Source organism: Oncorhynchus gorbuscha, linkage group LG01, assembly GCF_021184085.1.
Source record: "Oncorhynchus gorbuscha isolate QuinsamMale2020 ecotype Even-year linkage group LG01, OgorEven_v1.0, whole genome shotgun sequence".
In the NCBI taxonomy this organism is placed as follows: Eukaryota; Metazoa; Chordata; class Actinopteri; order Salmoniformes; family Salmonidae; genus Oncorhynchus; species Oncorhynchus gorbuscha.
In genome coordinates, this window is record NC_060173.1 from 63,652,423 (window position 1) to 63,677,048 (window position 24,626).

The 24,626-nt window shown below is 43.1% G+C and overlaps 1 protein-coding gene across 1 annotated transcript in view; it reads left to right on the forward strand.

Moving 5' to 3' along the window:
• LOC124041021 (membrane-associated guanylate kinase, WW and PDZ domain-containing protein 2-like) overlaps positions 1–24,626 on the forward strand; it is a 125,291-nt gene that overhangs the window by 91,114 nt on the left and 9,551 nt on the right. The window contains exons 8-9 of the mRNA XM_046358181.1: positions 2,984–3,015; positions 22,882–23,074. Of these exons, the coding sequence (XP_046214137.1) occupies positions 2,984–3,015; positions 22,882–23,074 (225 nt within the window). The remainder of the gene's footprint in view (positions 1–2,983; positions 3,016–22,881; positions 23,075–24,626) is intronic.

The following is a 24,626-nucleotide window of genomic DNA, read 5'->3' on the forward strand; positions in this document are numbered from 1 at the left end:
TAGCTAGCTAATCTTAGCTTTCTAATTTTAGCTCACACCCACTAGCTTAGCTAGTTAGCAAGACAATATCTTACTTGTGTTAGTTGATAAAGTTGTTATTCTTACCTAGATAATTACTGTAGACTTAATTAAATGGTGTTCATAAACTCTCACTTATCTAATGTTGTTTATAGCTTTTTAAATTCGGAATCTATACCTTAAGTATTTAGTGACGGTAACTAAGTAACAGTCTTTCTGATTTCTTTCTTTTCCTTTTCTTAATATATCAGAGTACACCATCTTAAGAAATATGGAGAACTGACTGTAAACACTTTGAAGAGAAAACATGCCCCTCAGACTCCCTCCACCATCAAGCAGAGAACATTACTGGAGACAGTGTCCCAAAAATCCATCGATAAAGCTGTGGTGAAGTATGTGGTCCAAGGGCTCCAGTCATTCACTGTTGTAGAACAAGAACCGTTCAGAGGGTTTGTCCAGGCTTGAGCATCACTCACAGATCATATCATTGCCGACACTGCGCTCCAGGATAGATGAAGCCTCAAATGAAATGAAGAAGAAGGTGACTGAGGCCATGAGAAGTGGTGACCACTTCGCCACCACCACTGACTGCTGGTCTGCAAGAAGACGGAGCTTAATTGGTGTTACAGCCCATTGGCTAGACCCTGACAGTCTGGCAGAAGCTTGCACACCTTTGATGTGCTGGCAGGTGCCCTAAATTACATCTATTCTGAGTTCGAAATCCAGGGTAAGATTGTAAGAACTACAACAGACAACAGACAACTACAAAAGACAACTTCTTGAGCGCTTTTTTTTCTTCCAACTATCAACTTGCTGATAACAAAACTTAACTGAATCAAGTTGTCCCTGAAGTAATGTGAGCCTCTGGTGGATGTGCTACAATTTGGACTTAAGAAACGCTTCAGCCATATGTTTCAAGACCCTGAGCTGATCGCAGCTGCAATCCTTCTCCCCTAATTCACAAATTCACAACAGAATGGTTAATGAACAATATGTTATTATTCATAAACAACTGGGTATAGTGTACATTTTGACACTTCAAAGATTTGAGAACCACCTATGTAAACTACAATCCTGACTTTGTGGACATTCCAATGTGTACAGTAGTCTACTTAGTCCTGTTTTTTGGTTTATATAGATTGGGGATGGATTAATGTAGTCTCACAAAAATATAACTGCATGATTTCCATTGTCATCTCCCTGGTTTATCAGGAATGGACTACATCAAAATTCCATCCCTAACTATAACAGCTTCCAAAAAGAAAGAACTGCCAAACCGGGCAGAGTTGCACTCTCCTGCAGAGAGAGCCTGCAGTTCTATCATACTATCCAGGTCTGTGCCCAAACAATTCGAGCTTCTACTTTTAAAAATCCAACTTTCCAGAAACAAGTCTCTCACCGCTGCCGCTTGTTATAGACCCCTTCCAGCCCCCAGCTGTGCCCTGGACACCATATGTGAATTCATTGCCCCCCATCTATCTTCAGAGTTCGTACTGTTAGGTGACCTAAACTGGGATATGCTTAACACCCTGGCTGTCCTACAATCTAAGAGAGATGCCCTCAATCTCACACAAATTATTAAGGAATTTACACTTAATCCGTAACCATCTAAATACACCTCTGCTGTCTTCAACCAGGATCTCAATGATCACTGCCTCATTGCCTGCGTGCGTGATGGGTCCGCGGTCAAACGACCACCCCTCATCACTGTCAAACGCTCAATTAAACACTTCAGCGAGCAGGCCTTTCTAATCAGGTATCCGGGTATCCTGGAAGGATATTGACCTCATCCCGTCAGTAGAGGACGCCTGGTTTCTCTTTAAAAGCTTTCCTCACCATCTTAAATAAGTATGTCCCATTCAAAAAAAATGTAGAACTAAGAACAGATATAACCCTTCGATCGCCCCAGACTTGACTGCCCTTGACCAGCACAAAAACCTCCTGTGGAGCTCTGCATTAGCATCAAATAGCCCCCGCGATATGCACATTTTCAGGGGAGTCAGGACCCAATATTCTCAGTCAGTTAGGGAAGCACCAATTCCAAAATGTTTTGGGACATTGTAAAGGCCATGGAGAATAAGAGCACCCCCTGCCAGCTACCCACTGCACTGAGGCTAGGAAACAATGTCACCAACGATAAATGTACGATAATCGATCATTTCAATATGTATTTTTCTACGGCACTCCATGCTTTCCACCATGCTTTTCACCTATCCCGGCCAACACCTCAGCACCCCCCCATTTCTCCATTAACCAAATCTAGACAGCTGCTGTTCTGAAAGAGCTGCATAATCTGGATCCCTACAAATCAGCTGGGCTAGACAATCTGGACCCTCTCTTTCTAAAATGATCTGCCAAAATTGTTGCAACCCCTATTACCAGCCTGTTCAACCTCTCTTTTGTTTCCTCTGGGATCCCCAAAGATTGGAAAGCTGCCACGGTCATCCCCCTCTTCAAGTTGGGAGACACTCTAAACCTAAACTGTTATAGACATATATCCATTCTGCCCTGCCTTTCTAAAATCTCCAAAAGCCAAGTTAACAAACAGATCACTGATCATTTCGAATCCCACCATATCTTCTCCACTATGCAATCTGGTTTCTGAGCTGGTCATGGGTCAAGGTCCTAAACACTCAAGGTCCTAAACGATATCATAACATCCATCGACAAAAGACAGTACTGTGCAGCCGTCTTCACCAACGTGGCCAAGGCTTTTGATTCTGTCAATCACCACATTCTTATCGGCAGACTCAATAGCCTTGGTTTCTCAAAAGCCTACGATGTATGGATTCCAAGAGAAATTGTGATATGGAATTATTGTTTTGTACCGACAGCCTACTTACTCTTGTACAAAGTTTCCCTACTGTTCTTTACTTCTGCCGCTGTAATGATAAGATAACCTATCATACAGTTATTTTTCTCTGTCTGCTCAAAGGACTAGCATTTGCTGTTTGTTTTTCTGCAGGTCACCTCTCTCCATGGAAGACCTCCAAACAGGTAAAACACCCCTATGTGTGTGTGTGTGTGTGTGTGTCTCTCTGTCTCTGTCTCCGTCTGTATCTCTCTCTCTCTCTCTCTCTCTCTCTCTCTCTCTCTCTCTCTCTCTCTCTCTCTCTCTCTCTCTCTCTCTCTCTCTCTCTCTATGTCTCTCTCTCTCTCTCTCTCTCTCTGTCTCTCTCTCTCTGTCTCTATGTCTCTCTCTCTCTGTCTCTCTCTCTCTATTTCTCTATCTCTCTATTTCTCTATTTACATTTACATTTAAGTCATTTAGCAGACGCTCTTATCCAGAGCGACTTACAAATTGGTGCATTCACCTTATGGCATCCAGTGGAACAGTCACTTTACGATAGTGCATCTAAATCTTAAAGGGGGGGAGGGAATACTTATCCTATCCTAGGTATTCCTTAAAGAGGTGGGGTTTCAGGTGTCTCCGGAAGGTGGTGATTGACTCCGCTGTCCTGGCGTCGTGAGGGAGTTTGTTCCACCATTGGGGGGCCAGAGCAGCGAACAGTTTTGACTGGGCTGAGCGGGAGCTGTATTTCCTCAGTGGTAGGGAGGCGAGCAGGCCAGAGGTGGATGAACGCAGTGCCCTTGTTTGCGTGTAGGGCCTGATCAGAGCCTGGAGGTACTGAGGTGCCGTTCCCCTCACAGCTCCGTAGGCAAGCACCATGGTCTTGTAGCGGATGCGAGCTTCAACTGGAAGCCAGTGGAGAGAACGGAGGAGCGGGGTGACGTGAGAGAACTTGGGAAGGTTGAACACCAGACGGGCTGCGGTGTTCTGGATGAGTTGAAGGGGTTTAATGGCACAGGCAGGGAGCCCAGCCAACATCGAGTTGCAGTAATCCAGACGGGAGATGACAAGTGCCTGGATTAGGACCTGCGCCGCTTCCTGTGTGAGGCAGGGTCGTACTCTGCGGATGTTGTAGAGCATGAACCTACAGGAACGGGCCACCGCCTTGATGTTGGTTGAGAACGACAGGGTGTTGTCCAGGATCACACCAAGGTTCTTAGCGCTCTGGGAGGAGGACACAATGGAGTTGTCAACCGTGATGGCGAGATCATGGAACGGGCAGTCCTTCCCCGGGAGGAAGAGCAGCTCCGTCTTGCCGAGGTTCAGCTTGAGGTGGTGATCCGTCATCCACACTGATATGTCTACCAGACATGCAGAGATGCGATTCGCCACCTGGTCATCAGAAGGGGGAAAGGAGAAGATTAGTTGTGTGTCGTCTGCATAGCAATGATAGGAGAGACCATGTGAGGTTATGACAGAGCCAAGTGACTTGGTGTATAGCGAGAATAGGAGAGGGCCTAGAACAGAGCCCTGGGGGACACCAGTGGTGAGAGCGCGTGGTGAGGAGACAGATTCTCGCCACGCCACCTGGTAGGAGCGACCTGTCAGGTAGGACGCAATCCAAGCGTGGGCCGCGCCGGAGATGCCCAACTCGGAGAGGGTGGAGAGGAGGATCTGATGGTTCACAGTATCGAAGGCAGCCGATAGATCTAGAAGGATGAGAGCAGAGGAGAGAGAGTTAGCTTTAGCAGTGCGGAGCGCCTCCGTGATACAGAGGAGAGCAGTCTCAGTTGAATGACTAGTCTTGAAACCTGACTGATTTGGATCAAGAAGGTCATTCAGAGAGAGATAGCGGGAGAGCTGGCCAAGGACGGCACGTTCAAGAGTTTTGGAGAGAAAAGAAAGAAGGGATACTGGTCTGTAATTGTTGACATCGGAGGGATCGAGTGTAGGTTTTTTCAGAAGGGGTGCAACTCTCGCTCTCTTCAAGACGGAAGGGACGTAGCCAGCGGTCAGTGATGAGTTGATGAGCGAGGTGAGGTAAGGGACAAGGTCTCCGGAAATGGTCTGGAGAAGAGGGGAGGGGATAGGGTCAAGCGGGCAGGTTGTTGGGCGGCCGGCCGTCACAAGACGCGAGATTTCATCTGGAGAGAGAGGGGAGAAAGAGGTCAGAGCACAGGGTAGGGCAGTGTGAGCAGAACCAGTGGTGTCGTTTGACTTAGCAAACGAGGATCGGATGTCGTCGACCTTCTTTTCAAAATGGTTGACGAAGTCGTCTGCAGAGAGGGAGGAGGGGGGGGAGGGGGAGGATGATTCAGGAGGGAGGAGAAGGTGGCAAAGAGCTTCCTAGGGTTAGAGGCAGATGCTTGGAATTTAGCGTGGTAGAAAGTGGCTTTAGCAGCAGAGACAGAGGAGGAAAATGTAGAGAGGAGGGAGTGAAAGCATGCCAGGTCCGCAGGGAGGCGAGTTTTCCTCCATTTCCGCTCGGCTGCCCGGAGCCCTGTTCTGTGAGCTCGCAATGAGTCATCGAGCCACGGAGCGGGAGGGGAGGACCGAGCCGGCCTGGAGGATAGGGGACATAGAGAGTCGAAGGATGCAGAGAGGGAGGAGAGGAGGGTTGAGGAGGCAGAATCAGGAGATAGGTTGGAGAAGGTTTGAGCGGAGGGAAGAGATGATAGGATGGAAGAGGAGAGAGTAGCGGGGGAGAGAGAGCGAAGGTTGGGACGGCGTGATACCATCCGAGTAGGGGCAGTGTGGGAGGTGTTGGATGAGAGCGAGAGGGAAAAGGATACAAGGTAGTGGTCGGAGACTTGGAGGGGTGTTGCAGTGAGGTTAGTGGAAGAACAGCATCTAGTAAAGATGAGGTCGAGCGTATTGCCTGCCTTTTGAGTAGGGGGGGGAAGGTGAGAGGGTGAGGTCAAAAGAGGAGAGGAGTGGAAAGAAGGAGGCAGAGAGGAATGAGTCAAAGGTAGACGTGGGGAGGTTAAAGTCGCCCAGAACTGTGAGAGGTGAGCCGTCCTCAGGAAAGGAGCTTATCAAGGCATCAAGCTCATTGATGAACTCTCCGAGGGAACCTGGAGGGCGATAAATGATAAGGATGTTAAGCTTGAAAGGGCTGGTAACTGTGACAGCATGGAATTCAAAGGAGGCGATAGACAGATGGGTAAGGGGAGAAAGAGAGAATGACCACTTGGGAGAGATGAGGATCCCGGTGCCACCACCCCGCTGACCAGAAGCTCTCGGGGTGTGCGATAACACGTGGGCGGACGAAGAGAGAGCAGTAGGAGTAGCAGTGTTGTCTGTGGTGATCCATGTTTCCGTTAGTGCCAAGAAGTCGAGGGACTGGAGGGAGGCATAGGCTGAGATGAACTCTGCCTTGTTGACCGCAGATCGGCAATTCCAGAGGCTACCGGAGACCTGGAATTCCACGTGGGTCGTGCGCGCTGGGACCACCAGATTAGGGTGGCCGCGGCCACGCGGTGTGAAGCGTTTGTATGGTCTGTGCAGAGAGGAGAGAACAGGGATAAACAGACACATAGTTAACAGGCTACAGAAGAGGCTACGCTAATGCAAAGGAGATTGGAATGACAAGTGGACTACACGTCTCGAATGTTCAGAAAGTTAAGCTACGTAGCAAGAATCTTATTGACTAAAATGATTAAAATGATACAGTACTGCTGAAGTAGGCTAGCTGGCAGTGGCTGCGTTGTTGACTTTGTAGGCTAGCTGGCAGTGGCTGCGTTGTTGACACTACGTTGTTGACACTACACTAATCAAGTCATTCCGTTGAGTGTAATAGTTTCTACAGTGCTGCTATTCGGGGGCTAGCTGGCTAGCTAGCAGTGTTGATTACATTACGTCGCGTTAAAAGAACGACAATAGCTGGTTAGCTAACCTAGAAAGTCGCTCTAGACTACACAATTATCTTTGATACAAAGACGGCTATGTAGCTAGCTATGTCGATGTGGCTATGCAAAATCACTGGATGTTTTTGGAACTAGTGAACGTAATGCTCCATTCTAAATTCAGATTTTTTAACTTTATCAACAAAACATACATGTATTGTGTAACATGAAGTCCTATGAGTGTCATCTGATGAAGATCATCAAAGGTTAGTGATTCATTTTATCTCTATTTGTGCTTTTTGAGACTGTTTTTCTGTGGCTTGGTGGTGACCTAACATCATCGTTTGTAGTGCTTTCGCCGTAAAGCCTAATGTATGTTTGAGGAATTTTAATTATGAGATTACTGTTGTTTTGAATTTGGCGCCCTGCACTTTCACTGGCTGTTGTCATATCCCGTTAATGGGATTGCAGCTAAGAAGTTTTAACTTCCTGACTGATATCTTAAGATTTTTCTTCAATATATCCTCATATTTTTCCTTCCCTCATGATGCCATCTATTTTGTGAAGTGCACCATTCCTTCCTGCAGCAAATCACCCCCAAAACATGATGCTGCCACCCCTGTGCTTCACGGTTGGGATGGTGTCCTTCGGTTTGCAAGTCTCCTCCTTTTCCCTCCAAACATAATAATGAACGTTATGGCCAAACAGTTCTATTTTTGTTTCGTCAGACCAAAAGACATTTCACGAAAAAGTACGATCTTTGTCCCCATGTGCAGTTGCAAACCGTAGTCTGGCTTTTTTATGGCAGTTTTGGAACAGTGGCTTCTTCCTTACTGAGCGGCATTTCAGGTTATGTCGATATAGGACTCATTTCACTGTGGATATAGATACTTTTGTACCTGTTTCCTCCAGCATCTTCACAAGGTCCTTTGCTGTTGTTCTGGGATTGATTTGCACTTTTCGCAAAAAAGTACATTAATCTCTAGGAGACCGTCTCTTTCCTGAGCGGTATAACGGCTGCGTGGTCCCATGGTGTTTATACATTCGTACTATTGTTTGTACAGATGAACATGGTACCTTCAAGTATTTGGAAATTGCTCCCGAGGATGAACCGGACTTGTGGAGGTCTACCATTTTTTTGTCTTTGGTCTTCGCTGATTTATTTTGATTTTCCCATGATGTCAAGCAAAGAGGCGCTGAGTTTGAAGGTAGCCTTGAAATACATCCACAGGTACACCTCCAATTCACTAAAATGATGTCAATTAGCCTATCAGAAGCTTCTAAATCCATGACATAATGTTCTGGAATTTTCCAAGCTGTTTAACCTCTTAAGCCTAGCCCTGTTTACTGCCCCTAATGGAGGAATTGGGTACCCATATAAAACAGGATACATTTTTGTCAAAAGTTGCTAATATATGCATATAAAAAATATTATCGAATAGAAAACACTCTAAAGCTTCTAAAACCGTTTAAATTTTGTCTCTATGTAAAGCAGAAGTCTCAGGGCATGCATTCTCCCAAAATCTCTCTTGTCATGGAAAAAGTTGGCCCAACTTTGACGTCATCTTAAACGCCTTCCCAAACAACTACCGCTCTGGGAACAGTTCCTACGTGTTCAGCGCGAAGCCTGCTTTCAATGGGGCTTCTCATTGTGTGAATCGCGCGCTCATGAGACGTTGAGCGTGCCAAAAGGTCTCGGTCACGCGGAAAAAAAGTGTACGTTTATGCGCGCTCTGCTCCCACTCTCTCTTTTCTTCAGGATCAATTACAAGACGTGTGTGTTTCGCTTCATCCTCACAATTGCTGTACACCTTTATAACATGTTAAAGCTTAATTATGAACATAGTTTGACAAGTTTACTCGACATATAATATATAATTTCGACGTTTTGGTGCGCATCCACTTGAATTTTGCCTACATTTCGACCGAAAAGTGGCTATTTTCAAATCAAATCAAATCAAATCAAATTGTATTTGTCACATACACATGGTTAGCAGATGTTAAATGCGAGTGTAGCGAAATGCTTGTGCTTCTAGTTCCGACAATGCAGTGATAACCAACAAGTAATCTAACTAACAATTCCAAAACTACTGTCTTATACACAGTGTAAGGGGATAAGGAACATGTACATAAGGATACTTGAATGAGTGATGGTACAGAGCAGCATACAGTAGATGGTATCGAGTACAGTATATACATATGAGATGAGTGTGTAGACAAAGTAAACAAAATGGCATAGTTAAAGTGGCTAGTGATACATGTGTTACATAAGGATGCAGTCGATGATGTAGAGTACAGTATATACATATGCATATGAGATTAATAATGTAGGGTAAGTAACATTATATAAGGTAAGCATTGTTTAAAGTGGCTAGTGATATATTGAGAACCGAAAGACGCAGACTTGAAAACTAAACGCTGTTTTGGTAAGTATAATCCCTTCCAGGTCTTCTGATGGAAGAACAGCAAAGGTAAGGGAATATTTATGTGTTAATTTTGGGTTTCTGTCGACTCCAAGATAGAGGAGGCATAATGATACATTTGGAGCGCCGACTCCTAGTATAGCCTAGTAAACGCAAACTGTAACGTTAAAAATAAATGTAACACAGCGTTTGCATTTAGAAGAAGTGTATCTTCCTATACATATGTAAAACATGCATATTTAGTCAAAGTTTATGATGTGTATTCCTTGTTAGCTGACGTTATCTGCTGGAGCTATTTCATTTCTCCTGACATTTTAGTAGCATTTTTTGAACGATGCGTCAATGTAAACAGAGATTTATGGATATATATATTGCAGATTATTGAAAAAAAAATGAATGTACTGTGTAACATGTTATATTACTGTCATCTGATGAAGATTTCAAAAGGTTAGTGAAATGATTTTTTTTTAAATCCTGCGTTTGTTGATTGCATATTTTTTCCTACTTGGCTATGCTAATGAGCTATGTCTGCGGTGGTGGTTTGACATAAATATGTGCTATGTTTTCGCCGTAAAACATTTTAGAAATATGACTTGTTGCCTGGATTCACAACGAGTGTAGCTTTAATTCAATACCTTGCATGTGTATTTTAATGAACGTTTGAGTTTTAACTAATACTATTAGCATTTAGCGTAGCGCATTTGCATTTCCAGAGCTCTAGATGGGACGCCTGCGTGCCAGGTAGAAGCAAGAGGTTAAAGGCACAGTCAACTAATTGTATGTAAACTTCTGACCCACTGGAATTGTGATACATAAGTGAAATAATCTGTCTGTAAATTCTTGGGGTAAAAATAACTTGTGTCATGCACAAAGTAGATGTCCTAACCGACTTGCCAAAACTATAGTTTGTTAACAAGAAATGTTTGGCGTGGTTGAAAAACAAGTTTTAATGACTCTAACCTAAATTTATGTAAACTTCTGACTTCAACTCTATTTATAAAGCCATTTTTACATAATCCAATGCCACAAAGTGCTATACAGAAACCCAGCCTAAAACTCAAACAGCAAGCAATGCAGATGTAGAAGCACCATGGCTATGAAAAACTCCTTAGAAAGGCAGGAACCTAGGAAGAAACCTACAAAGGAACCAGGCTCTGAGGGTTGGCCAGTCCTCTTCTGGCTGTGCCAGGTGGAGATTATAACAGTACATGGCTATGTTCAAATGTTCATAGGTGACCAGCAGGATCAAATAACAATAATCACATTGGTAGTAGCAAGTGCAACAGAGGTTGCAACAGGTCAACACCTCAGGAGTAAATGTAATTTGGCTTTTCATAGCCGAGCAGAGAGAATTAGAGGGAGCATACTTAAATTCACAAATGACTCCAGATAAGACAGGAGAATTACACCAGATAAACTACAAACTATTGCAGCATAGACACTGGAGGCTGAGACAGGAGGGGTCAGGAGACACTGTGGCCCAATCCAATGATACCCTGGGACAGGGCCAACCAGTCATGACCTCACGCAATTTGCCAAAGCACAGCCCCTATACCACGAGAGGGATATCCACAAACCAACAATTTACTACACTGAGACAAGGCTGAGTATAGTCCACAAAGATCTCACCCACTGCACGAACCCGAACTGTCAGGGCCCAGGTCTGACACAATCTGTGCAGAAGATCTAGGTGCTGCTGTAGGCCCTCCTAGGTTGGGTACAGAAGCACCAGATTGTCAGCAAACAGTAGACATTTTGACCTCAGATTCTAGTACTGTGAGGCTGGGTGCTGTAGACTGTTCTAGTGCCCTCGCCAATTTGTTTATATGTATGTTGAAGAGGGTGGGGCTTAAGCTTCATCCCTGTCTCACCCCACATAACTGTGGAAAGAAATGTGTGTTTTTTGCAAATTTGAACTGCACACTTGTTGTTTGTGTACATGGATTTTATGTTGTATGTTTTCCCCCAACACCACTTTCCATCAATGTGTATAGCAGACCCTCATGCCAAATTGATTCAAAAGGTTTTTTGAAATCAACAAAGCATAAAAACACTTTGCCTTGGTTTTGGTTTGTTGCTTTGTCAATTAGGGTGAAAATGTGGTTTTTCGTACGGTCATTTTGTAAAAAGCCAATCTTACATTTGCTCAGTACAGTGCATTGTTTTCACTGAGGAAATTGGCGAGTCTGCTATTAATGATAATGCAGGGGATTTTCCCAGGGCTTCTGTTGACACATATCCCTGTTATTCGGGTCCAATTTGTCTCCACTAATGTGGATTGAGGTGATCAGTCTTTTTTTCCAAATATTGGGAAAGATGCCAGAGAGTTTAATTATAGAGTTTAATTATAGCCATTTGGAATTTGTGTATTTTTAACCTCTCTTCGTACCGAACCCGTTAGCGGGATTAAATTCAACAGCATACGGTGATCGCTACATAAATAGTCATATTAAACATTCATGAAAATACAAGTGTCTCACATAGTTCGAAAGCCTAGAATCTTGCTAATCCAACTGTGTTGTCAGATTTAAAAAATTATTTATTTCGAAATAATACGCTGCGATTATCTGAGCACAGACCCCCATATCAAAGTACTTATTCAGCCAGCACTTGCGTAACAAAATCACAGATTGCATTGAAATAAATTGTTTACCTTTGAGGATCTTACTCTGGTTGCAATCCCAAGGCTCTTTGTTACAGAATGAATGGTCTTTTTTTCGGTTAAATCCATTTTTTATAGCCTAACACGAAACATTTTGTGAACGCTTATCTCGTTGAATTTCGTGTCATTCAATTTTCGACGTAACATCCAACGTAAAATAGACAGACTTTAACCAGTCATGTTTGGTTTCCTTGCAATCAACTGTTTGCTTGTAACACAACCAAACTTGATGGGTCATTTTGAGGGACGTATTGACCCGGAAAAAACGATTGGAAGACCACAAGTGACGAGCCCATTGTGCACCAATTATATGACCACTGTCTCGTTGATTGACTGTATTTTAACCCAATGACCCCTGATCGTCTTGAAATCTAACTGGGTAGATAATCAATGAGCAGAGGTAAACGGCAATATCCCATGGTTCTTTGTTGTAAGTCAAACCTTTCCATTGAACGCTGGCATAAGGACCATTCTTTCGCCATTGCCAATTCAACTGTGAAGGAGCGACGCTTATTACGCACAGCAGTATTTCGGTGACTTGCATCTTCAGCTGTTTATTTATCCAACATCATGGTGAATAAGTCAAGGAAAGCTAATTATAAGACTAGATATACGAAGGTAGAAACAATTTTAGAGGGAAGTGAGACAGATCTGCTTTTTGAAAACTCCATTTTGAAGACTCTGAAACTGAGGCATATTTTTTGAACGGAGAGGACATTGTTTAGGACTGGTAAGTTGCTCTCATGCTAATGCCTTTGTTTGAAATTAATATAAAATATTATTTGCATTTTATTTGCAATATATAAAGATGTAATGAAATGGGTAAAATACACGTTAGCATTGTGAGTGAGGGTCTGTTTGTTTGTATGAGAACGACCATAGCCTATGTCTGTGTGTGTATATATACACTGCTCAACAAAAAAACGGGAACACTTAAACAACACAATGTAACTCCAAGTCAATCACACTTCTGTAAAATCAAACTGTCCACTTAGGAAGCTACGCTGATTGACAATAAATTTCACATGCTGTTGTGCAAATGGAATAGAGAACAGGAGCAAGGAGGAGCAGGAGGAGCACTGCCCGAGCCCTGCAAAAAGCTATTATCTGATAGCATGCACCCACCCTGAACCACCTGAACGAGTTGTAAACAAAATAATTAGCGTAGCCGGCCCTACACAAAACACTGAAATAAAATATAAAACATGCATTACCTTTGACAAGCTTCTTTGTTGGCACTCCAATATGTCCCATAAACATCACAATTGGTCCATTTTTTTCGATTAATTCCGTCCATGTATACCCAAAATGTCCATTTATAAAGCAGGTTTGATCCGGATAAAAACTGCTTTCCAAAACACGTCACTACAAAACATTTCAAAAGTTGCCTATAAACTTTGCCAAAATATTTCAAACTACTTTTGTAATACAACTTTAGGTATTTTTAAACGTTAATAATCGATCAAATTGTAGACGGGGCAAACTGTATTCGATAGAGAAAGTAAACAAAACATGCCCCTTTTTCCCTCTTGCGTAACTATCAACAGTGTAACGTTGTTCCAGGAAGTGCCTCTTCTTCGTTTCACCAATGATTAACTTCAACCTTATTCCAAAGATTGGTGACATCCTGTGGAAGTCGTAGGAACTGTAAAATGGGCTCTATCTAATTTCCGTTGGCAAGACAACCGAGGGAACTGTCAGAGGAGAAAATATATATATTCTGAACAGTTTTTCCTTAGGTTTTTGCCTGCTACATAAGTTCTGCTATAGTCACAGACATGATTGAACCAGTTTCAGAAACTTCAGAGTGTTTTCTATCCATACCTACTAATCATATACATATAATATATTCCTGGCATAAGTAGCAGGAAGTTGAAGTTGTGCACGCTATTTTTCAAAAAGTGGAAATGCTGCTCCCTATCTCTAAGAAGTTAATAGTTGTTTCTAAGATTTGTATTTGATCTTGTATATGTTTTTGCTCTTTGTTCTTTGTTATAGGGCCAAAAAGATTGGAGAAGTTGTTTATCCACAAATCTCAGTTTTGGATGGATAACACTTAGTGTTGTTTGCTTAGTGTTTCCAATTTTCCCAGAAATGGTTAGAGTCTATGGATTCTTCAATTATGTTGAACTGATGTTCCTTTTTTTCCGTTGTACATTTCTGTATTGTTTTAGTGATTCACCATAGTGAAGGCTCAGATTTCCGGGGTCTCTATGTTTTTGGTTGGATATGTTCCTCAATTTCTTTCTTAGGTTTTTGAATTCTTCATCAAACCATTTGTCATTGTTGTTCATTTTCTTAGGTTTTCTGCTTGAAATGTTTAGATTTGATAGCGAAGCTGAGAGATCAAATATCCTGTTTCGGTTTTCTACTGACACATTTACCCCTTCACTAGTACAGTGAAATATTTTGTCCATGAAGTTGTCTAAAAGGGATTGCATTTTTTGGTAGGTTTCCACACTAGTTTCATTCTATCTTTAGCATTTCTTAATATTATTCAGTTCCTTTGGCTTTGATGCCTTATGATTGAGTATTGCTCTGTTCAAGTAGACTGTGATTTTGCTGTGATCTGATAATCATGCTCTGAGAGAGTCGGGGTTGAGGTCAGTGATAAAGTAGTCTACAGTACTCAATAACTATAGGTGCACCTACCGTACGAGACCCCTCAAAGCCTACCATGGACTATGTACATACCCAGGGTGTGACAGAGCTGCAGGAGTTGTGACCCGTTTTTGTTGGTTATGTTGTCATAGTTGTGCCTAGGCGGGCGGCGCACAATTGGCCCAGCGTCGTCCGGATTAGTGTTTGGCTAGGGTAGGCCATCATTGTAAATAAGAATTTGTTCTTAACTGACTTGCCTAGTTAAATAAAGGATAAATTAAACATACATCAAATAAAAAGATGGGGAGGGAATGATGTCACCTCCAGGTAGTTGTTTGATCCCCTGTGTGCTGAGAGTCAGGTTCTTGTCCAGTTATGGCATTTAGGTCGCCACAGACTAGTACAGGTCCCTGGGCCTGGAAAATATTGATTTCCCCCTCCAGGATGGAGCAGCTGTCTTCATTAAAGTATGGGGATTCTTGTGGTGGTATATAGGTAGCACACAGGAGAACATTTTTCTCTGTTGAGAGAATTTCCTTTTGAATTTCTAGTCAAATTTAAAAATGTTCCCGTTTTTATTATTGTAATAGAGTGAGTTAGGTCTGCTCTATACCTAATTAGCATACCCCCTGAGTCCCATTCCTGTTCCACACCTGGGTATTTGGTGGATTGGACTACCAGCTCAATGTAACCTAGAGCGCAATCAGTGTGTCCAAAGGCAGATGACCTCAGGCCTTGGATATTCAAGGATGAGATAGTGAAGGCTTTGTGTTCCATAAAGTGTCTGTTGTTAGTCATGTGGTTTGGCCTCAGACCACTAAGTGTGAGCAGAGCCTGCTGAGCATCTGGTCCATTCCATTTACTTGGGCTAGTATAAGAGCGGGGGTTGGGCCTGCTCATGGCCTGGCGTATGTGTTACTTTCATGTTGAGATCCTCTTTGTTGGAATGAGGGGCATGGTGATCAGCAGTGATCTGAGATGCGTACCGTGGTTGCTCAACTAAACGTTTTGCGATTATGCTGCAGGACTTAGAAGTATTTTGTGGTTTAGTATGGTACCATGCGTCACTACTTCATTGCTCCAGACCAGCGCAAGGAGGAGTTATGCTTTTGGGTCCCAAGGTGCTGCTGTGTCTCTAACTGAAAATTAATGGGCGATATAAACCAAATAGAAACTGAAAATGATGCACAACTTCATTATTACTTACTAAAACTGTTGTCACACTAAGGTATTTATTCTAAGAGAAAATTTGACTACAATTAGGGTGTGAAAATGTTAGGATTATTTTGCTCGTACTGTAGTACTGAAGCCGACTCCCGACCAGTCACGTTGTACAGTGCCTAAGTGGTGCAGTGCTCTAAGACAATGCATCGCAGTTCAAATTGTGTTGCTACAGATGCTGGTTCAATACATCAACTTGGAGACCTATGAGATGACTGTAGGCTTTTGGTTTCTCTCCCTCTAAAAACAAACTGACTTTATTTACAAATTAGTAACAATGTCTCACCCCATGTTCAAAAATTGTCACGAACTGTCCATCGTTCGTATGTGTTTTCCTTGTTTTAGTTTTGGTCAGGACGTGAGCTGGGTGGGCATTCTATGTTGTGTGCCTGGTTTGTCTATTTCTATGTTTGGCCTGATATGGTTCTCAATCAGAGGCAGGTGTTAGTCATTGTCTCTGATTGGGAATCATATTTAGGTAGCCTGTTTTGTGTTGGGTTTTGTGGGTGATTGTTCCTGTCTCTGTGTTTGCACCAGATAGGACTGTTTAGGTTTTCACTTTTCTTGTTTTGTATAGTCTGTTCATGTATAGTCGTCTTTATTAAAAACATGAATAACCACCACGCTGCATTTTGGTCCGCCTCTCTTTCACCAGAAGAAAACCCTTACAAAAATGGCCTTTTCTAGCTCAGTTTACGTTATTTGAAAACAAAATAATCTCCAAAATATAGTTTATTTTTTTAAGCCAAGCGATTATTATTATTATTATTATGAATTCAGAATTATATAAAAGCCCCTTGGATATTCTCACAAGTATATTATTAACCCTGTTATTAGCAGGACAATGTATATATTGGTCATACTGGTCATGGCTCCCGAGTGGTGCACAATGGGATTGCCTTGCAGTTCTCTAGAAGACGGGCCTAGAGCATCGGGAAGGGAGGTGGATGAAGGGGAGGGGGGTGGACCCCCACTCGGTAGCACAGAGCAACATTGTAAGGGGCTTTGCACAAATAATGGTGCTGACTAGAGAAACGTTCCCACTGTTCTTAATGCCAGTCTGCACATACAAACTAAAACAATGTAACTAAAAATGGCGTGAAAAATGCCCCTTAGATATTAATTTTGGGGGCAGGTATTAGAAAATAGGTGTCAGTCAAAAGTTATACTTAAATCCAAACTGGATTTAACGAAAAATTACAAGAAAGCGCACATTTGTAAATCCCCAAACTTTTAATGTAATTGGAAAGGTAGATACAAATGATTGGTGACATTGTGGTTTCAATAAAGAATGTAAACAAAACAACATGCTGTGTTTTTATTTACAGTAGTGATGGACAGCTGGAAGCATTTTGTATTTCTTCATCAACATATTTATGCTTTTGTTAATGAAATAACGAGAAAAAATATATTCTAAATGAAAGAAACGAAGTGTTCCCAGAAATACTTCTTTGACATAGGGTCCAGCATATCTCTTGATGATTTCTTCCTCAAAGAAATCTCGAGCCATGATACCTGAAAAAGAAGGCAACAGTGAATTATTGTGGAAACTCTATTGCAGTCCGTGAGGTGTAGGCTACAATATTTTATGTACCTTTTGGTTTGTAATAGCCAAACTTAAATATATATATAACATGTTTACCAAGCCTTTCCATAAGTCCACGCAAGTTTCTTCAACTGTCTTCTAACTGTGATTAAAGCAATGTTGATGTGACGTGATGCCAGCAGATTACAGATGGCCTTTGCTGATCGCTCATCATCTTCATTCATGAGTGACTCGATGGCTTGAATAGTCTCGCTGGAAATATGGGTGACAGCTGATGCATTAGTCCAGAGTCAGGCGGTATTGGCATGAATACTACAGTATGTACTGTAGGCTATGTTACTTGTCAGACTGCACAGTAGCCTAATAAACAAATGCAGGCGGCTTCTATCTTGAAAATGCTTTAAACGCAAAATGTAGGATAAAGCTGAACAGTACTGTATTTCTTCATCAGCATCTTTATCCTTTCCTTAAAAGAATGATAAAAATACACTTTCAAAATGCAGATGTTTATTTACTTCAAATCAAAGTTTATTTGTCAAGTCTGTTGAATACGACGAATACAACAGGACCTTACAGAGAAATGCTTACTGACAGGCTCTAACCAATAGTGCAAAAAAAATCGTATTAGTTGAACAATGGTGAAGTAAAGAAATAAGAACAACAGTAAAAAGACAGTGAAAAACATTAGCGAGGCAATATACAGTAGCGAGGCTATAAAAGTAGCGAGGCTACATACAGACACCAGTTAGTCAGGCTGATTGAGGTAGTATGTACATGTAGATATGGTTAAAGTGACTATGCATATATGATGAGTAGCAGTAGTGTAAAGAGTGGTTGGTGGGTTGCGGGGCGCAATGCAAATAGTCCGGGTAGCCATTTGATTACCTGTTCAGCAATCTTATGGCTTGGGGGTAAAAAACTGTTCAGAAGCCTTTTTGTCCTAGACTTGTTACTCCGGTACCGCTTGCCATGCGGTAGTAGAGAGAACAGTCTATGATTGGGGTGGCTGGGGTCTTTGACAATTTTTAGGGCTTCTGACACCGCCTGATGGAGAGGTCCTGTATGGCAGGCAGCTTAGCCCCAGTGATGTACTGGGCCATACGCACAACCCTCTGTAGTGCTTTGCGGTCGGAGGCCGAGCAATTGCCGTTCCAGTCAGTGATGCAACCAGCCAGGATGCTCTCAATGTTGCAGCTGTAGAACCATTTGAGGATCGCAGGACCCATGCCAAATCTTTTTAGCTTCCCGAGGGGGAATTGGCTTTGTCATGCCCTCTTCACGACTGTCTTGGTTTGTTTGGACCATTCTAGTTTGTTGGTGATGTGGACACCGAGGAACTTGAAGCTCTCAACCTGCTCCACTACAGCCCTGTCGATGACAGTGCTCGGTCCTCCTTTTCCTGTAGTCCACAATCATTTCCTTAGTATTGGTTACGTTGAGGGATAGGTTGTTATTCTGGCACGACCCAGCCAGGTCTCTGACCTCCTCCCTATAGGCTGTCTCGTCATTGTCGGTGATCAGGTCTACCACTGTTGTGTCATCGGCAAACTTAATGATGGTGTTGGAGTCGTGCCAGGCCATATGCAGTGATGGATGAACAGGGAGTGCAGGAGGGGACTGAGCATGCGCCCCTGGGTGGCTCAGTGTTGAGGATCAGCGTGGCAGATGTGTTGCTACCCACTCTCGCCACCTGGGGGTGGCCCGCCCAGAAGTCGAGGATCCAGTTGCAGAGGGAGGTGTTTAGTCCCAGGATCCTTAGCTTAGTGATGAGCTTTGAGGGCACTATGGTGGGTTAATGGTGTTGATGTGAGCCATGACCAGGTTTTCAAAGCACTTCATGATCACAACTGAGAGTGCTACGAGTCGGTAGTCATTTAGGCAGGTTACCTTGGTGTTCTAGGCCAAAGGCACTATGGTAGCCTGCTTAAAACATGTTGGTATTACAGACTCGGACAAGGAGAGGTTGAAAAATGTCATTGAATACACTTGCCAGTTGGTCAGCGCATGCTCGCAGTACACGTCCTGGTAATCCGTCTGGCCCTGCGGCCTTGTGAATGTTGACCTTTTGAAAAGTCCTACTCACATCAGCTGCGGAGAGCCTTCCGGAACATCTGGTGCTCTCATGCATGTTTCAGTGCCATTTGCCTCGAAGCAAGCATAGAAGTAGTTTTGCTCGTCTTGTAGCCTCGTGTCACTGGGCAGCTCTCGGCTGTGCTTCCCTTTGTAGTCTGTAATGGTTTGCAAGCCCTGTCACATATGATGAGGCCGGCAGCGTAGCCTAGTGGTTAGAGCATTGGACTAGAAACTAAAAGGTTGCAAGTTAAAATCCCTTAGCCGACAAAGTACAAATCTGTTGTGCTGCCCCTGAACAAGGCAGTTAACCCACTGCTCCTAGGTGGTCTTTGAAAAAAATAATTTGTTCTAAACTTGTTATGGCTGCAATCCCCCTATCAGGATAAGTGTCATCAACAACCGCTGAATAGCATAGCGCGAAATACAATAAATATTACTATAAATATTTATATTCATGAAATCACAAGTGCAATATAGGAAAACACATCTTAGCCTTTTGTTAATCCACCTGTTGTGTCAGATTTTGAAATTATGCTTTACAGCGAAAGCAATCCAAGCGTTTGTGTAAGTTTATCGATCGCACGATAAAACATTAAGTACACTTAGCATCAGGTGGCTCGGTCACGAAAATCAGAAAAGCAATCAAATTCATCATTTACCTTTGATGATCTTCGGATGTTTTCACTCACGAGACTCCCAGTTACACAACAAATATTATGTTTGTTCCATAAAGATGATTTTTGACGAAAATTCCAAATAGTTTCCATAATGTCCACAGAAACATTTCAAAAACGTTTTTTATAATCAAGCCTCAGGTTGTTTTTCAAATATATAATCGATAATATATCAACCGGCACTGTTTCTTTTTCAGTAGGAGAGGGAGAGTCAATGGTTGCCCCACTGTGTTGCCTAAGCAAAACTCATGCGAACACCCAGCTATCCACTGACGCGATGTTATCTTTCTCGCTCATTTTTCAAAATAAAAGCCTGAAACTATGTCTAAAGACTGTTGACACCTTGAGGAAGCGATAGGAAAAGGAATCTGGTTGATATCCCTTTAAATGGAGCAAAGGCAGGCTATGGAATATGGAGCTTTCAAAATAGAAGCCACTTCCTGGTTTGATTTTCCTCAAGTTTTCGCCTGCAGTATCAGTTCTGTTATACTCACAGACAATATATTGACAGTTTTGCAAACTTTAGAGTGTTTTCTATCCTAATCTGTAAATGATATGCATATTCAAGCATATGGCCCTGAGAAATAGGCCGTTTACTTTAGGAAAATTATTTATCAAAACATAAAAATACTGCCCCCTAGTTGAAAGAGGTTCATATAAATAGCGTCAGAGATGCAGGATAGAGGAGTCTGTTGGGTGAATTTCTAAAACAAAAAAAGTACACGTGTTGTTTCTGCAGGAGGTACATAGAGATGTGGTGAATGAGGTTGATTGGAGGCTCTGGTGGAAATGGGCAAGTGTGTTTAGCCATGGAACAAACGTTAGTGTAGGGGTGGCAGTCGTTTTTGCACCCGCTCTGGCTCTGAGGAGCCTCATTCAGGCTCAGCGGGGGTGTTAAGGGACATCAGTTTGAACTAGTGGATGTTTGGAGAACTAGACATCCCAACACAAGACAGTATACATGGGTGTAGGTCTTTGGGGCTAGGGTGAGTGCAGCCCGACTCAATCAGTTTTACATGTCCAGGAATCAGCAATAGGGTGTTGGACTCTACCATTCTCCCGGTGGGTTTTTTGTATCACAACATTAACATGGCTCTGCTGTCTATTTCACCAGGGCCTCGGAATGCATCCTATTGCATCCTATTCCAGACTTTTTAGGAAGGTGGGGGCAGTGAAGAGAGGAGTATGAGTCTCAGAGTCAATGGTGGGATGTGTGAAAAATCCAAATTTGGCTTTTCTGTAAACAGTATACAGCTCTCTCACCCTCAGAGGTTACGAGAGTATTGGGGGAACTCGAGCGTAGTATAAGTCTGGTGGCGGTAGAGCTGGTGAGGTAAGGCAATGTAGGTCTCCATGCGAATTAAGCTCAATTACGTAGGGATCTTGGCAGTTTTATCCGGGTTAAAGCGAATGACGCACTTGTAAGAGCTAGTTCTCCATGCTCAAGGAGATGGATGCTCCCAGCTCCTCCTCCTTTGGTTTGGAAAGACAGAGCGCTGAAGCCAAGGGTATGCATTGTCGATGGCTGTCCAATGTGCGGGTGACCTCTGTGGTGGGGGAGATGCGGGAGCAGACTGTGGAGTTGTATTCTGAATTGTACAGGGCAGAACTGTGTGATCCTATTTGTGCTCAGGTTTTGTTTGCAGACCTCTCTAAGCTCTCTCTGGCAGAGAAGGATGATATTGGCATTCCCCTGTTCTCCCATGAACTGGCAGAGGCCGTAATCCAGATGTCCCCCGGCCGTGCACCGGGGTCGATGGACTCCCAGTGGATTTTAATAAAAATTTCTGGGGAATAATTGCACTGGACTTCTATTGTATGTTCGTGAGTGCATTGGGTTAGGAGAGTTGCCGATGAGCTGTTGTCGTGCGGATCTGACTCTCCTACACAAGAAAGGGGACTTGTGTAAATTTAGGAACTGGAGGCCTGTGTCATTGCTTTGTGCGAACTACAAGATATTTGCCAAGGTCGTCGCTAACAGGATGATGTTCCATCTGGACTCTGTAGTACACAAGGACCAGACGTATTTTATCCCAGGATGCTCCATCACGGACAGCTTGTTCTTAATCAGGGACATGTTGGACTTGTCGAGAGTTTCTAATGTGAACTTTAGACTGGTCTCTTTTGACCAAGAAAAGGCTTTTGATGGAGTGGAGCACGAGTATCTGTTTAATGTGATGTCGGTGTTTGGGTTTGGGAAATGTTTTTGGCCTGTGTGAAGATGTTGTATGCTGGGTATGCTGGGTGTCATGTATGGTCAAGGTGGGAGGGGGGGCTCAGTAGGCCAGTCTGGGTGAGGTGGGGCATTAGACAAGGATGCTCTCTATCGGGGCAGTTATATACACTAGCCATTGAGCCTTTTTTGGGCCTGCTACGCAGGAGACTGCAGGGAGTGTGTTGGACAGGCATGGGTGTGTTGACAGACATAGCAGTGTCGGTGTATGCAGATGACGTTTCTGTGATGGTCAGGGATGGGCAGAATATGTAGGCACTTGAGACTAGTCTGAAGGTGTACGAAGGAGTTTCTTCAGCTAAGGTGGACTGGGGCAAGAGCACTGTTCTGTTATGTGGGGCATGGAGGGATAGCCCCCCCCCTCTGCTTCCAGGGCTTTTTCCAGGGGGTTTGTATGTATAGTGCGTATGTTATCGTATGTGTGGGTATGCGTGTGTCTGTGCAAATGTTTGGGTTGCTTCACAGTCCCCGCTGTTCCATAAGGTGTTTTTTAATCAGTTTTTTTTAATCAAATTTTACTGCTTGCGTCAGTTACTTGATGTAGAATAGAGTTCCATGTAGTCATGAATGAAAAACACTTATGAATTTAATCCCCTATTGATTTGATTCGTCTGTATACTGCATTTCAGCTTTAAGATGCAATTGTATAAACAATTAAGTAAACCTGACTGTATTAAATGAATGTAATTCATAACTCATACATTTCTCACTTTACTTTCCCTGCTCCCTCACCCTTCTCTCTCTCACTCTCTTCCTTCCCATCCCTTTCTCTATTTCTGCTGCTGTGCATTCAGGTACCAGAGCAGTGGGACCCCCATGGTAATCCCCAGACCAGTCTGTCAGCCCCAGTGCTTCCCTCAGGCACACCCTTCCCTACCCAGCCACAGCACAGCACCTCGGTCCCCGACTCAACAGAGGGCTTCGACCTCAACAAGCCCGACCCATACGACCTCTATGAGAAGTCTAGGGCCATCTATGAGAGTAGGCGTGAGTATTGTTTCATGGTATAAGGCAGTGGCGATTTTAGCATGTAAATTTACATTTTGGTGGGGAAAGCTCACTTTTTTATAGCATGCCAGCAAAGCCACTCTTCCTGTTTCTGCACTTTAGTATTTTCCTTGACTGGGAACATATGACAAAGTAATATTTGCTTCATCCAGTAGTGGCAGAAATTAGCTCTACTACAACCAAAAACGAACAACCAAATCAACATACAGTAGCTTCATTACATTAATGATATACCCCTGTAGGTGTAAAACAAAAATATATATATCTATATACAGTGTTTGATACACTGCCGATTTTGCAGGTTTTCCCACTTACAAAGCATGTAGAGGTCTGTAATTTTTGTCATAGGTACACTTCAACTGTGAGAGACGGAATCTAAAACAACTATCCAGAAAATCACATAGTATGATTTTTACGTAGTTAATTAGCATTTTATTGCATGACATAAGTATTTGATACATCAGAAAAGCAGAACTTAATATTTGGTACAGAAACCTTTGTTTGCAATTACAGAGATCATACATTTCCTGTAGTTCAGATTGTCTAGCTCGGCTGATTTGTAGGGCCCAGATTTTGCAGCTCTTTCAGAACTTCAGATATCTTGATTTGGGTAAAGGAGAAATTATGGGGGCTTTAGCCAGTTGCTGTGGCTCGTGCCAGGCAGTTGACCGGGGTAGGGGTAGCCAAGTGGAAAGCATGGCCAGCCGTAGAGAAATGCTTATTGAAATTCTCAATTATAGTGGATTGGTGGTGACAGTGTTTCCTAGCCTCAGAGCAGTGGGCAGCTGGGAGGAGGTGCTCTTATTCTCCATGGACTTTACAGTGTCCCAGAACTTTTTTGAGTTAGTACTACAGGATGCACATTTCTGTTTGAAAAAGCTTGCCTTAGCTTTTCTAACTACCTGTGTATATTTGTTCCTAACTTCCCTGAAAAGTTGCATATCACGGGAGCTACTCGATGCTAATGCAGAACACCACAGGATGTTTTTGTGCTGGTCAAGGGCAGACAGGTCTGGAGTGAACCAAGGACTATATCTATTCCTAGTTCTACATTTTTTGAGTGGGCATGCTTATTTAAGATGGTGAGGAAGGCACTTTTAAAGAATAGCCAGGCATCATCTACTGACGGGATGAGGTCAATGTTATTCCAGGATACCCTGGCCAGGTCGATTAGAAAGGCCTGCTCGCAGAAATGTTTCAGGGAGCGTTTGACAGTGATGAGGGGTGGTCGTTTGGTCGCAGACCCATTACGGATGCAGGCAATGAGGCAGTGATCGCTAAGATCTTGATTGAAAACAGCAGAGGTGTATTTGGAGGGTGAATTAGTTAGGGTGACATCTATGAGGGTGGCCGTGTTTACTGATTTGGGGTTGTACCTGGTAGGTTCATTGATAATTTGTGTGAGATTGAGGGCATCAAGCTTAGTTTGTAGGATGGCCGGGGTGTTAAACATGTCCCAATGTAGGTCACCTAGTAGCGCGAGCTCAGAAGATAGATGGGGGGCAATCAATCCACATATGGTATCAAGGGA